This window comes from Salmo trutta, chromosome 40 (assembly GCF_901001165.1).
Source record: "Salmo trutta chromosome 40, fSalTru1.1, whole genome shotgun sequence".
NCBI lineage: Eukaryota > Metazoa > Chordata > Actinopteri > Salmoniformes > Salmonidae > Salmo > Salmo trutta.
This window is the reverse complement of record NC_042996.1, coordinates 7,561,072-7,573,832: the sequence shown is the minus strand read 5'-3', so window position 1 is coordinate 7,573,832 and position 12,761 is coordinate 7,561,072. Positions and strand designations below refer to the sequence as shown.

At 49.4% G+C, this 12,761-nt stretch overlaps 1 protein-coding gene across 3 annotated transcripts in view; it reads left to right on the top strand.

Annotated features, from left to right (window-relative positions):
* Positions 1-12,761, top strand: part of LOC115180395 (UHRF1-binding protein 1-like) — a 45,675-nt gene that overhangs the window by 16,659 nt on the left and 16,255 nt on the right. For all 3 annotated transcript variants that reach the window (XM_029742450.1, XM_029742451.1, XM_029742452.1), the window contains exons 7-15: positions 678-845; positions 6,372-6,558; positions 6,798-6,881; positions 7,642-7,803; positions 8,554-8,663; positions 8,742-8,883; positions 9,611-9,807; positions 10,108-10,860; positions 11,485-12,143. In XM_029742450.1, coding sequence (XP_029598310.1) covers positions 678-845; positions 6,372-6,558; positions 6,798-6,881; positions 7,642-7,803; positions 8,554-8,663; positions 8,742-8,883; positions 9,611-9,807; positions 10,108-10,860; positions 11,485-12,143 — 2,462 coding nt within the window. The remainder of the gene's footprint in view (positions 1-677; positions 846-6,371; positions 6,559-6,797; positions 6,882-7,641; positions 7,804-8,553; positions 8,664-8,741; positions 8,884-9,610; positions 9,808-10,107; positions 10,861-11,484; positions 12,144-12,761) is intronic.

Genomic DNA, 12,761 nt, shown 5'->3' with positions numbered 1-12,761 from the left:
GATAAGTGTGTGTGTGTGTGTGTTGAATGCACACTCCTTTGTCTGTGTGTGTGAAAACAAACAAAGATATGATTTTGAGCTACCACAGATGACTGTGTGTGGCGTATGTACTTTATCCAGTCAGTCAGTCAGTCATGGGTATGGAGTGTGTGTTTTCGTCAGTCAGTCAGTCAGTCATGGATATGGAGTGTGTGTTTTTGTCAGTCAGTCAGTCAGTCAGTCAGTCAGTCAGTCAGTCAGTCAGTCAGTCAGTCAGTCAGTCAGTCAGTCATGGATATGGAGTGTGTTTTCTCCAGTCAGTCAGTCAGTCAGTCAGTCAGTCAGTCAGTCAGTCATGGATATGGAGTGTGTGTTTTCAGTCAGTCAGTCAGTCAGTCAGTCAGTCAGTCAGTCAGTCAGTCAGTCAGTCAGTCAGTCATGGATATGGAGTGTGTGTTTTCAGTCCAGTCTGATGACTTTTATTAGATCTCCCATTGATGAATGCACCTTTTGAATAACACTGTCTTGGTTCAACACGGGAAGTAATATGTGTATCTTCAGATGAAGGACTGAAATGTGGTGTGTGTGTCTGTATCCTGTATGTATAAAGCATGTATTTGTGTATGTGTGGTCGATATATGAGTGTTAATGTGTGTCTTTTGTATGTAATAATCTATGTAGAATGTGTTTATCTCCAGTCCAAGGACTGTAACGTGGTGGCCTCTAAGCTGATCCTGATCCTAGATGACCTGCTGTGGGTGCTGACTGACTCCCAGCTCAAAGCCATGGTCCAGTACGCCAAGTCACTCAGCGAGGCCATGGACAAGTCTGCTCAGCAGAGGAAGAGCATGGCCACTGAGGACCAGGTACACACGCATGCAGGCGCACGTAGGCAAGGACACACGCTCACTCACGTAGGCAGGTAGATACATGTGTGCGCACACAGGCTAGGAAACACACACATGGGCAGACACACACACTTAACACCTGAAGCAGCTAGCTATGTGCTCAGTCACTCCTCTGTCAGACAGACCTACAGTGGAGAAGTGATTTGCCACTGTCACGTACCCTTCTGTCCACACTTAGATTTTGGCATCTACTCTTTCTCTCCTTCCCTCTTTCTTCCCCCCATCTCTCTCGCTCTCTCTGTTATGGTCTGGTAATTAGTCCTTGTGCTCCAGGAAAGGATGTTTGGTTCTCTCTGTGTGGTCCCTCTGCCATATAGCCTCTCACTCCCTATCGCTGCTCTTCGCTCGCTGCTATCGCTGCTCTTCGCTCGCTGCTAGCGCTGCTCTTCGCTCGCTGCTAGCGCTGCTCTTCGCTCGCTGCTAGCGCTGCTCTTCGCTCGCTGCTCTTCGCTCGCTCTTCGCTAGCGCTGCTCTTCGCTCGCTCTTTGCTAGCGCTGCTCTTCGCTAGCGCTGATCTTCGCTCGCTCGCTGCTCTTCGCTCGCTCGCTGCGCTGCTCTTCGCTCGCTCGCTGCGCTGCTCTTCGCTCGCTGCGCTGCGCTGCTCTTCGCTCGTTCGCTGCTCTCATGCTCCATTATTCATGTACTGGCTCAAACTGGGCTTTTAGCATTCTGACCTACATGTGGCAGGCTATGCCATCTGCTGGTGAGAATGACCACTGCACACTCCTTCGCTCATAAAAATCTTATCAATTTGTGTTTGTTCCAAATACAATGGGTATAGACCTTATTGTGAAATGCTTACTTACAAGCGCTTAACCAACTGTTGCTGTTTGTTAAGCGCTTGTAAGTAAGAAATTGTTATGAAAATTTTTACTTTTGTTTATTTAGTAACAATAAAATAACAATACCGAGGCTATATACAGGGGATACCGGTACCGAGTCAATGTGCGGGGGTACAGGTTAGTCGAGTTAGTGTAAAAACAAAGGGGTCGTTAAATGTAAACAGTCCAGGTGGCCATTTGATTAATTGTTCAGCAGTCTTATGGCTTGGCGGTAGAAGCTGTAAAGGAGCCTCTTGGACCTAGGCTTGGCGCTCCTGTACCGCTTGCCGTGCGTGTGGCAGAGAGAACAGTCTATGACTTGGGTGACTGGAGTCTTTGACCATTTTTTGGGGCCTTCCTCTGACACCATCGAGTGGCGTACTGCATTAGCATCGAATAGCCCCCGCGATATGCAACTTTTCAGGGAAGTTAAGAATCAATATACACAGGCAGTTAGGAAGCAGAAATTTGCATCCTGTAGCACAAACTCCAAAAAGTTCTGGGACACTGTAAAGTCCATGGAGAATAAGAGCACCTCTTCCCAGCTGCCCACTGCACTGAGGCTAGGAAACACTGTCACCACTGATAAATCCACGATAATTGAGAATTTCAGTAAGCATTTTTCTACGGCTGGCCATGCTTTCCACCTGGCTACCCCTACCCCGGTCAACTGCCCGGCACTCCCCACAGCAACTCGCCCAAGAACTCCCCCATTTCTCCTTCACCCAAATCCAGATAGCTGCTGTTCTGAAAGAGCTGCAAAATCTGGACCCCCTACAAATCAGCTGGGCTAGACAATCTGGACCCTCTCTTTCTAAAATTATCCGCCGCAATTGTTGCAACCCCTATTACTAGCCTGTTCAAACTCTCTTTCGTATCGTCTGAGATCCCCAAAGATTGGGAAGCTGCCGCGGTCATCCCCCTCTTCAAAGGAGGAGACACTCGACCCAAACTGTTACAGACCTATATCTATCCTACCCTGCCTTTCTAAGGTCTTCGAAAGCCAAGTTAACGAACAGATCACCGACCATTTTGAATCCCACCGTACCTTCTCCGCTATGCAATCTGGTTTCCTAGCTGGTCATGAGTGCACCTCAGCCACGCTCAAGGTTCTAAATGAAAAAACTGGCATCGATAAGAGAGAATACTGTGCAGCCGTATTCATCGACCTGGCCAAGGCTTTCGACTCTGTCAATCACCACATTCTTATCGGCAGACTCAACAGCCTTGGTTTCTCAAATGACTGCCTCGCCAGGTTCACCAACTACTTCTCTGATAGAGTTCAATGTGTCAAATCGGAGAGCCTGTTGTCTGGACCTCTGGCAGTCTCTATGGGGGTGCCACAGGGTTCAATTCTCTGGCTGACTCTTTTCTCTGTATACATCAATGATGTCGCTCTTGCTGCTGGTGATTCTCTGAGCCACCTCTACGCAGACGACACCATTCTGTATACTTCTGGCTCTTCTTTGGACACTGTGGACACTGTGTTAACTAACCTCCAGATGAGCTTCAATGCCATGCAACTCTCCTTCCGTGGCCTCCAACTGCTCTTCATTGCAAGTAAAACTAAATGCATGCTCTTCAACCGATCGCTGCCCGCAACTGCCCGCCCGTCCAGCATCACTACTCTAGATGTTTCTGACTTAGAATATGTGGACAACTACAAATACCTAGGTGTCTGGTTAGACTGTAAATTCTCCTTCCAGACTCACATTAAGCATCTCCAATCCAAAATTTAATCGGCTTCCTATTTTGCAACAAAGAATCCTTCACTCATTCTGCCAAACATACCCTCATAAAACTGACTATCCTAACTGATCCTCGACTTCGGCGATGTCATTTACAAAATAGCCTCCAACACTCTACTCAACAAATTGGATGCAGTCTATCACAGTGCCATCAGTTTTGTCACAAAAGCCCCATATACTACCCACCACTGCGACCTGTATGCTCTCGTTGGTTGGCCCTCGCTTCATATTCGTCGCCAAACCCACTGGCTCCAGGTCATCTACAAGTCTTTGCTAGGTAAAACCCCGCCTTATCTCAGCTCACTGGTCACCATAGTAGCACCCACTCGTAGCACGCGCTCCAGCAGGTATATTTCACTGGTCACCTCCAAAGCCAATTCCTACTTTGGCTGCCTTTCTTTCCAGTTCTCTGCTGCCAATGACTGGAACGAATTGCAAAAATCACTGAAGCTGGAGACTCATATCTCCCTCACTATCTTTAAGCATCAGCTGTCAGAGCAGCTTACAGATCACTACACCTGTACATAGCCCATCTGTAAATAGCCCATCCAACTACATCATCCCCCTACCGTTATTTTTCTTTTTTTGCTCCTTTGCACCCCAGTATCTCTACTTGCACATTCATTTTCTGCACATCTATCACTCCAGTATTTAATTGCTAAATTGCAATTATTTTGCCACTATGGCCTATTCATTGCTTTACCGCCCTTATCTTACCTCATTTGCACACACTGTATATAGACTTTTCAATTGTGTTATTGACTGTGTTTGTTTATTCCATGTGTAACTTTGTCGCACTGCTTTGCTTTATCTTGTCCAGGTCGCAGTTGTAAATGAGAACTTGTTCTCAACTGGCCTATCTGGTTAAAGGTAAAATAAAAAAATAAATATGGCAGGAAGCTTGGCCCCAGTGATGTATTGGGCCGTACGCACTACCCTCTGTAGCGCCTTACTGTCGAATGCCAAGCAGTTGCCATACCAGGCGGTGATGCAACCGGGCAGGATGCTCTCGAGGGTGCAGCTGTAGGAACCCATGCCAAATCTTTTCAGTCTCCTGAGGGGGAAAGGTGTCATGCCTTCTTTACGACTGTCTTGGTTTGTTTGGACCATGGTAGTTTGTTGGTGATGTGGACACCAAGGAACTTGAAGCTCTCGACCCGCTCCACTACAGCCCCATCGATGTGAATGGGGGCGTGTTCGGCCCTCCTTTTCCTGTAGTCCATGATCATCTCCTTTGTCTTGCTCACATTAAGCGAGAGGTTGTTGTCCTGGTACCACATTGCCCGGTCTTTGACCTCCTCCCTATAGGTTGTCTCATCGTTGTCAGTGATCAGACCTACCACTCTTGTCATCAGCAAACTTAATGATGGTGTTGGAGTCGTGCTTGCCACACAGTCCTGTGTGAACAAGGAGTACAGGAGGGGACTAAGCACACACCTGAGGGGCCACCGTGTTGAGGATCAGCATGGCAGATGTGTTGTCTACCCTTACCATCTGAGGGTGGCTCGTCAAAAAGTCCAGGTTCCAGAGGTGTTTATTCCCAGGGTCCTTAGCTTAGTGATGAGCTTCGTGGGCACTAGGGTGTTGAACGCTGAGCCGTCAATGAACAGCATTTTCACATAGGTGTCCCTTTTGTCCAGGTGGGAAAGGGCAGTGTGGAGTGCGATTGAGATTGATTCATCTGTGTAGATGTTGGGGCGGTATGCGAATTGGAGTGGGTCTAGGGTTTCCGGGAGTCTGTTGTGAGCCATGACCAGCCTTTCAAAGCACTTCATGGCTACCGACGTGAGTGCTTCAAGGCGGTAGTCATTTAGGCAGGTTACCTTCGCTTTCTTGGGCACAGGGACTATGGTGGTCTGATTGAAACATGTAGGTATTACAGACTTGGTCAGGGAGAGGTTGAAAATGTTAGTGAAGGCACTTGCCAGTTGGTCAGCGCATGCTCAGAGTACATGTCCTGGTAATCCGTCTGGCCCTGTGGCCTTGTGAATGTTAAAGGTTTTGCTCACATCGGCTACGGAGAGCGTGATCACACAGTTGTCCGGAACAGCTGGCACTTATGCATGCTTAGGTGTTGCTTGCTTCGAAGCGAGCATCGAAGGTATTTAGCTTGTCTGGTAGGCTCGCGTCACTGGGAAGCTCTCGGCGGTGCTTCCCTTTTGTAGTCTGTAATAGTTTGCAAGCCCTGCCACATCCGACAAGCGTCAGAGCCGGTGTAATAGGATTCAATCTTATTCCTGTATTGACGCTTTGCCTTTTTGATGGTTTGTCTGAGGGCGTAGTCGGATTTTTTATAAGCGTCCGGATGAGTTTCCCGCTCCTTGAAAGCGGCAGCTCTAGCCTTTAGCTCGGTGCAGATGTTGCCTGTAGTCCGTGGCTTCTGGTTGGGATATAGTCTGGAGCGGAGATCATCCAGCTTATTTTCCAGTGATTGCACGTGGACCAATAGAACGGATGGCAGAGGTGGGCTACCCACTTGCCAACAAATTCTAACAAGGCACCCTGATCTCCGCCTCCTGTATTTCCGTCTGTTCTACATGCAAATGACATGGATTTGGGCCTGGTCTCGCAGAAGCAGTATATCTTTTGTGTCTGACTCATAAAATAAAATGTATTTTGTCCATTTCGAGGTGAGTAATCCCTGTTCTGATATCCAGAAGCTCTTTTTGGTCATAAGAGATGGTAGCAGCAACATTATGTACAAACAATGTGAAAAACCCAGACAAAATAGAACAGTTGGTTAGGAGCCTGTAAAAATCCCCTCCTGCGCCATTATCCCAAGCAACACTAATTGGATGCACTAATAAAATTGATGTTCACTTCATTTTATTTGTGTCTGTCTGCATCTCCATATGTCTCTGTGCGGGTGTCTGCATCTGTGTCTGTGTTCTATACGGTCTCTGGTCTGTATCCAGGAGTCGTCGGCGCCCCCCTCAGCCCAGCAGGTGCGTAGCCAGCAGGTGTCGTCAGGCACAGCGGCTGACCAGAGCGCCACCATGGCTAATCTGTTCGCTGCCTTCGACGTGTGTGAGACCTCCCACCACCTGCAGATCACACACCTCGACCTGCACATCTGTGATGACATACACGCCAAGGACAGAGGTACACACACACACACAGACGTATGACACGTGTACACACGCACATAGACACGCCTGCTAATGCACACATACACATGTAGAACACACACATACCACACACAAACTTCAGACAGATGTTTGACTGACTGTCTGATACCTACACATCAAGTTGGGCTCTGACGCACATTGGACCTTATCTTCTGCCTCTGCCTTCTTCCCTCTCTCCATGCATCCCTCCTTCCCTCCCAACCCTCTCTCCAGTGATCAATAAGAGGATAACTGGTGGGGCCATGCAGCTCTCCTTCAGTCACATTACCCTGGACTACTACCCCTCCCACAGAGCAGGTAAACACCACCACAACCTCCCTACAACATTACTACCCATCCCACAGAGCAGGTAAACACCACTACAACCTCCCTCCAACATTACTACTCTTCCCACAGAGCAGGTAGACACCACCACATCCTCTACACAACCACCCTACAACATTACTACCCCTTCCACAGAGCAGGTAAACACCACCACAACCTCCCTCCAACATTACTACCCCTCCCACAGAGCAGGTAAACACCACCACAACCTCCCTCCAACATTACTACCCCTCCCACAGAGCAGGTAGACACCACCACAACCTCCCTCCAACATTACTACCCCTCCCACAGAGCAGGTAGACACCACCACAACCTCCCTCCAACATTACTACCCCTCCCACAGAGCAGGTAGACACCACCACAACCTCCCTCCAACATTACTACCCCTCCCACAGAGCAGGTAGACACCACCACAACCTCCCTCCAACATTACTACCCCACCCACAGACCAGGTAGGTAAACACCACAACAACCTCTACCCAACCTCTCTCCAACATTACTACCTGTCCCACAGAGCAGGTAAACACAACCTCTACCCAACCTCCCTCCAACTGCCACACAGCTGATGGGAGTAATAGTGATCTTTCTGATCTCTCAACACCACAAAACGTGTCTTTCTCTCAGTATACCATCTCGAATAGTGACAAGAGTAGGTACTTAGACAAAGGTTTCTCCCTCGTCTCTTGCTTTCTGTCCTCTCTCTCCTTCTCCCTTCATCTCTCTCTGTCTCCAGGTGAGAGTTGTCTCCACTGGATGCAGTACAGTGAGGCCACTAAGGCCAGGGAGGGCTGGGCCAGGAGTCTACTGGAGGAGTTCAAGTCTAACGTGGAGATGTTGAAGACCGCCAAGAGAGACCGGGAGGGCCCGGCCAACTCTCACACCTCACCACAGCACGGTAAACAGAAGAGCAGCACACACACAGCATGGTAAACACACACATACACACAGTCACGCACACAGAGTACGGTAAACAAGCACACACACACCTCACCTCAATGTGATTGAAACATAGTAATCCAATAAAGGTGTGTATTGGAGCATCTGTCCTGATTCTCTTTTTATTCAACAACTATAAGAATCTGTTCCAGCAGCCCATGAAGAGCCCATGGTTAGACAGTTGACATTCAACTGAACTAGAATACACTTGATGTCATCTAGTGGGTCATTTTTAGAAGAGCCCGTAGAGTTGGAATTAAGTGAAGTGTTGGTTTCCCTAGCATCACACTGCCTAGTCACTCTGAGTTCTGTGCCCCCCCCCTCCAGTGTCCAGGTATCCCTCCAGTGTCTCCAGTGTTAGGGACAGTGTGTATGGTCCCGTAGGGCAGGACCAGACAGGAAGAGGAAGAATAGTGGTGGTTAGGGGGCCAGATGACCTACCCCCGGGGTGGGTGCGGGCACGAGCCATGGTACGAGCGAGGGCGCGGGGGCGGGCACAGTGCTGCTTCTCATGCCTAGAGCCAGGTACCCCCCTAACCGATGGTGTGCGCACGCGGTGTGCGGTGATGCACACCTTTTGAGACGACGTCAGAGTGTGGCAGGTGGTCTGATTGGCTCTTCTTTTCCCCGTTTCTCTCCCCCCTCTGTTTCCTTATTCTCCCTACCGTCCTTTCTCTCCCTCCCACCTTTCTTCACCTCTCCTTTCTAGGTAAGATCAGTACTAGTTCTACCAGTATCCTCAGTTCTCCCCAGACCCCCAGGACGCAGCTCCTGTCCAGCTCCATTGTCCTCAGGATAGCTGACTTCAGCATCTACCAGGTCAGCACACGCACACAGTTGACGTGCTTATCTGATCCACCCACTTTGCGTACTGACCTCATCCCGTGTGTGTATCAGGTGTCCACAGCAGACCAGCGTCGCTCCAGCCCTAAGGCCATGATCTCCTGTAATAAGAAGTCCCTGTACCTCCCTCCTGAGATGCCTGCCATCCACGTTGAGTTCACCGAATACTACTTCCCTGACGGAAAGGACTACCCCAGTAAGATTGGTTCCTACTCTCATTCAGTTCCTAGTTTTTGGTTCCTGGACCCTCATCCTACAGGGTGTACATGCTTTATTCCAGCCTAGCGCTAACACACCTGATTGAACTGTTTGAAGTCTTGACTTGATGTTTATGTGAATCGGGTGTTAGTGCTGAGGGAAAGGTGAATGCATTAGTGCATCTCTTCTCTTTCCCCTCCACTCATTTCTAGTTTGCAACCTCTTCTCTTCCCCACCTCCTGCAGTCCCTTGCATTGATTATTATGTAATCTTCTCTTCCCCACCTCCTGAAGTCCCTTGCATTGATTATTATGTAATCTTCTCTTCCCCACCTCCTGAAGTCCCTTGCATTGATTATTATGTAATCTTCTCTTCCCCACCTCCTGAAGTCCCTTGCATTGATTATTATGTAATCTTCTCTTCCCCACCTCCTGAAGTCCCTTGCATTGATTATTATATAATCTTCTCTTCCCCACCTCCTGCAGTCCCTTGCATTGATTATTATGTAATCTTCTCTTCCCCACCTCCTGCAGTCCCTTGCATTGATTATTATGTAATCTTCTCTTCCCCACCTCCTGCAGTCCCTTGCATTGATTATTATGTAATCTTCTCTTCCCCACCTCCTGAAGTCCCTTGCATTGATTATTATATAATCTTCTCTTCCCCACCTCCTGCAGTCCCTTGCATTGATTATTATATAATCTTCTCTTCCCCACCTCCTGCAGTCCCTTGCCCCAACCTGTATGTGCAGCTGAATGCGCTGCAGCTGGTGCTGGACCCCAGGAGCCTGGTGTGGTGCAACCTGTTTGCGCTGGACCTGAGGCAGAGCCTGGAACAGTTCATGGAGCTCTACAAGCTCAACGACGAGGAACAGAAGCCTGACGAGCACATCGACATCAGGGTGGACGGACTAATGCTCAAGGTAGAGGGCAGAAAGGACACACACACACACACTGTCATGATGTTATGTCGGTGTTCAAATCACACACACTCATATTGAGTACTTGGACACTTTTTGATTCAGTCATTTGAGAAATGCAAACACTACCATTGCTGTGAAAAAAGCCCTTGAAAAGGTCAACACACTCCATTTCTGTTAGAGCATAGTCTTTACATTTCAACAGATTGGAAATTACGCTCGTTAGTCATCTTGTACACATTGATGACCTCTGTATGTATATTTTCTAATAATGTGTTTCTCTTCCTCTCTCCCCCACCACAGTTGGTAGTGCCCACGGACAGGGACCCCTCCTATCCCCAGGACCTCCCCCGCTCCGTCTCTGTCCAATGCTCGGAGATGGTGGCCACCAACACCCGCCACCCCCCTAACTGCTCCCGCTCCCACCTGGAAGCCCTCCTCCTCTCCTTCCAAGAACAACAGTTCTTCTCCACCTCCTTTTCCTCCTTCCCTCGCTCCTCCACCTCCTTCCCGGTGATCCACCCCGTTTTCCAGCGCCACGCGCATGAGCAGGACACTATGTTGCACAATGTGTATAAAGGGTTGGTGTCGCCCTCGTTGGGCGTGGATGCCCTCAAAATGCCAGCTGCCACAGACTTGTGGGCGGTTCACTTTGCCCAGTTCTGGGTGGACTACGAGGGGACGCGCGGCGGGAAGGGGCGGCCCCAGCCCTTCGTTGACGCCTTCCCCCTCACTCTGTGGGCGTGCCAGCCGGTCAGACACGCCCAGCACCAGGAGCGGCTAATGGGCGGGGCTTCGAGAGGGCAGAGAACGCCCCTAGCTGCAGGCCTGGCCAGGAGCGAGCCTGTGGATACTGTGGGACGTCTGCAGAGGAAGAGGCTTTTGAAGGAGTACTATAGTACTGTTACGGACGCCACGGCAACAGAGGCCTCGCTGCAGCCTAGCAACGGGCTTCACAAGCCACTGTCCCTGGACAACATCCCCCCATCTTCCTCTTCCAGTAAGGAGGCAGACATGCACATCTTAGTGCACGTACAAAAGCATTTGAGCGCTCAGGTGAGTGATGATTCATATCTTTTGGTGTGTGTGTCTGTACACTGTAGTGTGTGTGTGTGTGTGTGTGTGTGTGTGTGTACACTAAGTGTACAAAACATTAGGAACATTTTCTTTTCATGACATAGCTTCACCTGGTCAGTCTATGATCCCTTATTGATGCCACGTGTGTGTGTGTGCCATTCAGAGGGTGAATGAGCGAGACAAAAGATTTAAGTGCCTTTGAACGGGTTATGGTAGTAGGTGCCAGGTGCACTGGTTTGTGTGTCAAGAACTGCAACGCTGCTGGGTTTTTCACACTCAACAGTTTCCCGTGTGTATCAAGAATGGTCCACCACCCAAAGGACATCCAGCCAACTTGACACAACTGCAGGAAGCATTGGTGTCAACATGGGCCAGCATCCCTGTGGAACACTTTCCATACCCTGTAGAGTCCATGCCTCGATGAATTGAGGCTGTTCTGAGGGCAAAAGGGTGGTGGTGCAACTCAATATTAGGGAAGTGTTCCTAATGTTTTGTACACTTTGTATTAATGTATGACGTGTGCGTATAATGTGAACCAACATGTTACACTGTTTATTTGAGAATACTGAAGTGTGTGTAGTTATGAGCATAATGTGTGTCCAGGTGAGCCACAGGCAGTACATGTTCCTGATGCGGCTGCAGCGCAGCATCAAAGCCTTGCAGCACACCCTGCAACAGGACCTGGAGGAGATGGGCTCCAAACGAGACAAGGCAAAGACCACATCGGACCCCCCTCCAGACCACCAGCCCTTCAGTGCCTGTGTGGGGATCCTGCTCAAAAGTGCGGAGGTAGCTCTCCTCTTGAAGCCGGTCCCCCAGCCCGAGGGTCCTGGTTCCCCCCTAGGGTCGGAATTGTCCCCTTCGGAGAGTAGATGCACCTTGGAGACTGGGAGTGACAGAGGGGAGGGGGGAGATAGAGGAACCCACGTGGAGGGGGCTGGGGCGAAGGGAAGCTGTACAGTGGACCAGCTTATGTGTGGTGTAGAGGGTGGGATAACGCAAGGCCCCGCCCCTCTCATCCCCGCCTCCGCCCCCAACCTGAAGGCGTCTCTTGACGAGAGGACAGGGAGATCGAGTTCAGAGGAGTTGGGAGAGGCTTCCCTGGAGGCCCGGACTGGGGGAGAGGAGCCGGGGAGCGGAGTTGATTGTAAAGCCCAGCAGGGTGAGTCCTCCGGGGCAGACCCCACTCTCTCAGTCCCCCTCTCCACCAAAGACTGGAACGAGAAGAACCCTGGGGCCAGATTGCCTGAGTCTATGTCCAGGTAATTCCCTTCCGTCATTATCATAATACAGTCTGGTTATTTAGACCTGTAGCCACTGTCAATGACCAGGTATTCAGTTCAGTGTTTCCACTGCAGTCATTTAGCTGTGGCGCCACCGCAAAATAATATGGGACATAAAAAAAAAATGTACACCGAGGTGCACTTTGAAGATGCTGGAACAGTCCACATTTACCTTTCCTCTGCAGACAAAATCAGACAACCCCACAGTATAATAGTTTATCTATTTACATAATCGGCTTGTTGTGTGTTCTATGCAAGATAAATATTCCTCTCGAGGCGGGTTCAAGTTATGAGTGTCATAGGGAGGGAATTCCCAGAATCTAAATTCGGCTGCATTTATAGGCTGCTCACACTTACCAGCTGCGCCGGTTTACTCTTTATATGGCCTGCGTATGGTCTAATGAACGAACGCTGAATGAATAATAAATTAGTAATAAATAACTTAGAAATGGGCCTACCTGCTTGCACTTTGTGTTGTCCTTCCAAACTGGAGATTTCACTCTTGCAGCACATTTCCACGGTGATGTAGCCTATTCCTTTATCATAACCTTTTCAATTTCCCCGGTTAGGCCTACGTTAGCCATTTTCACGTAACCT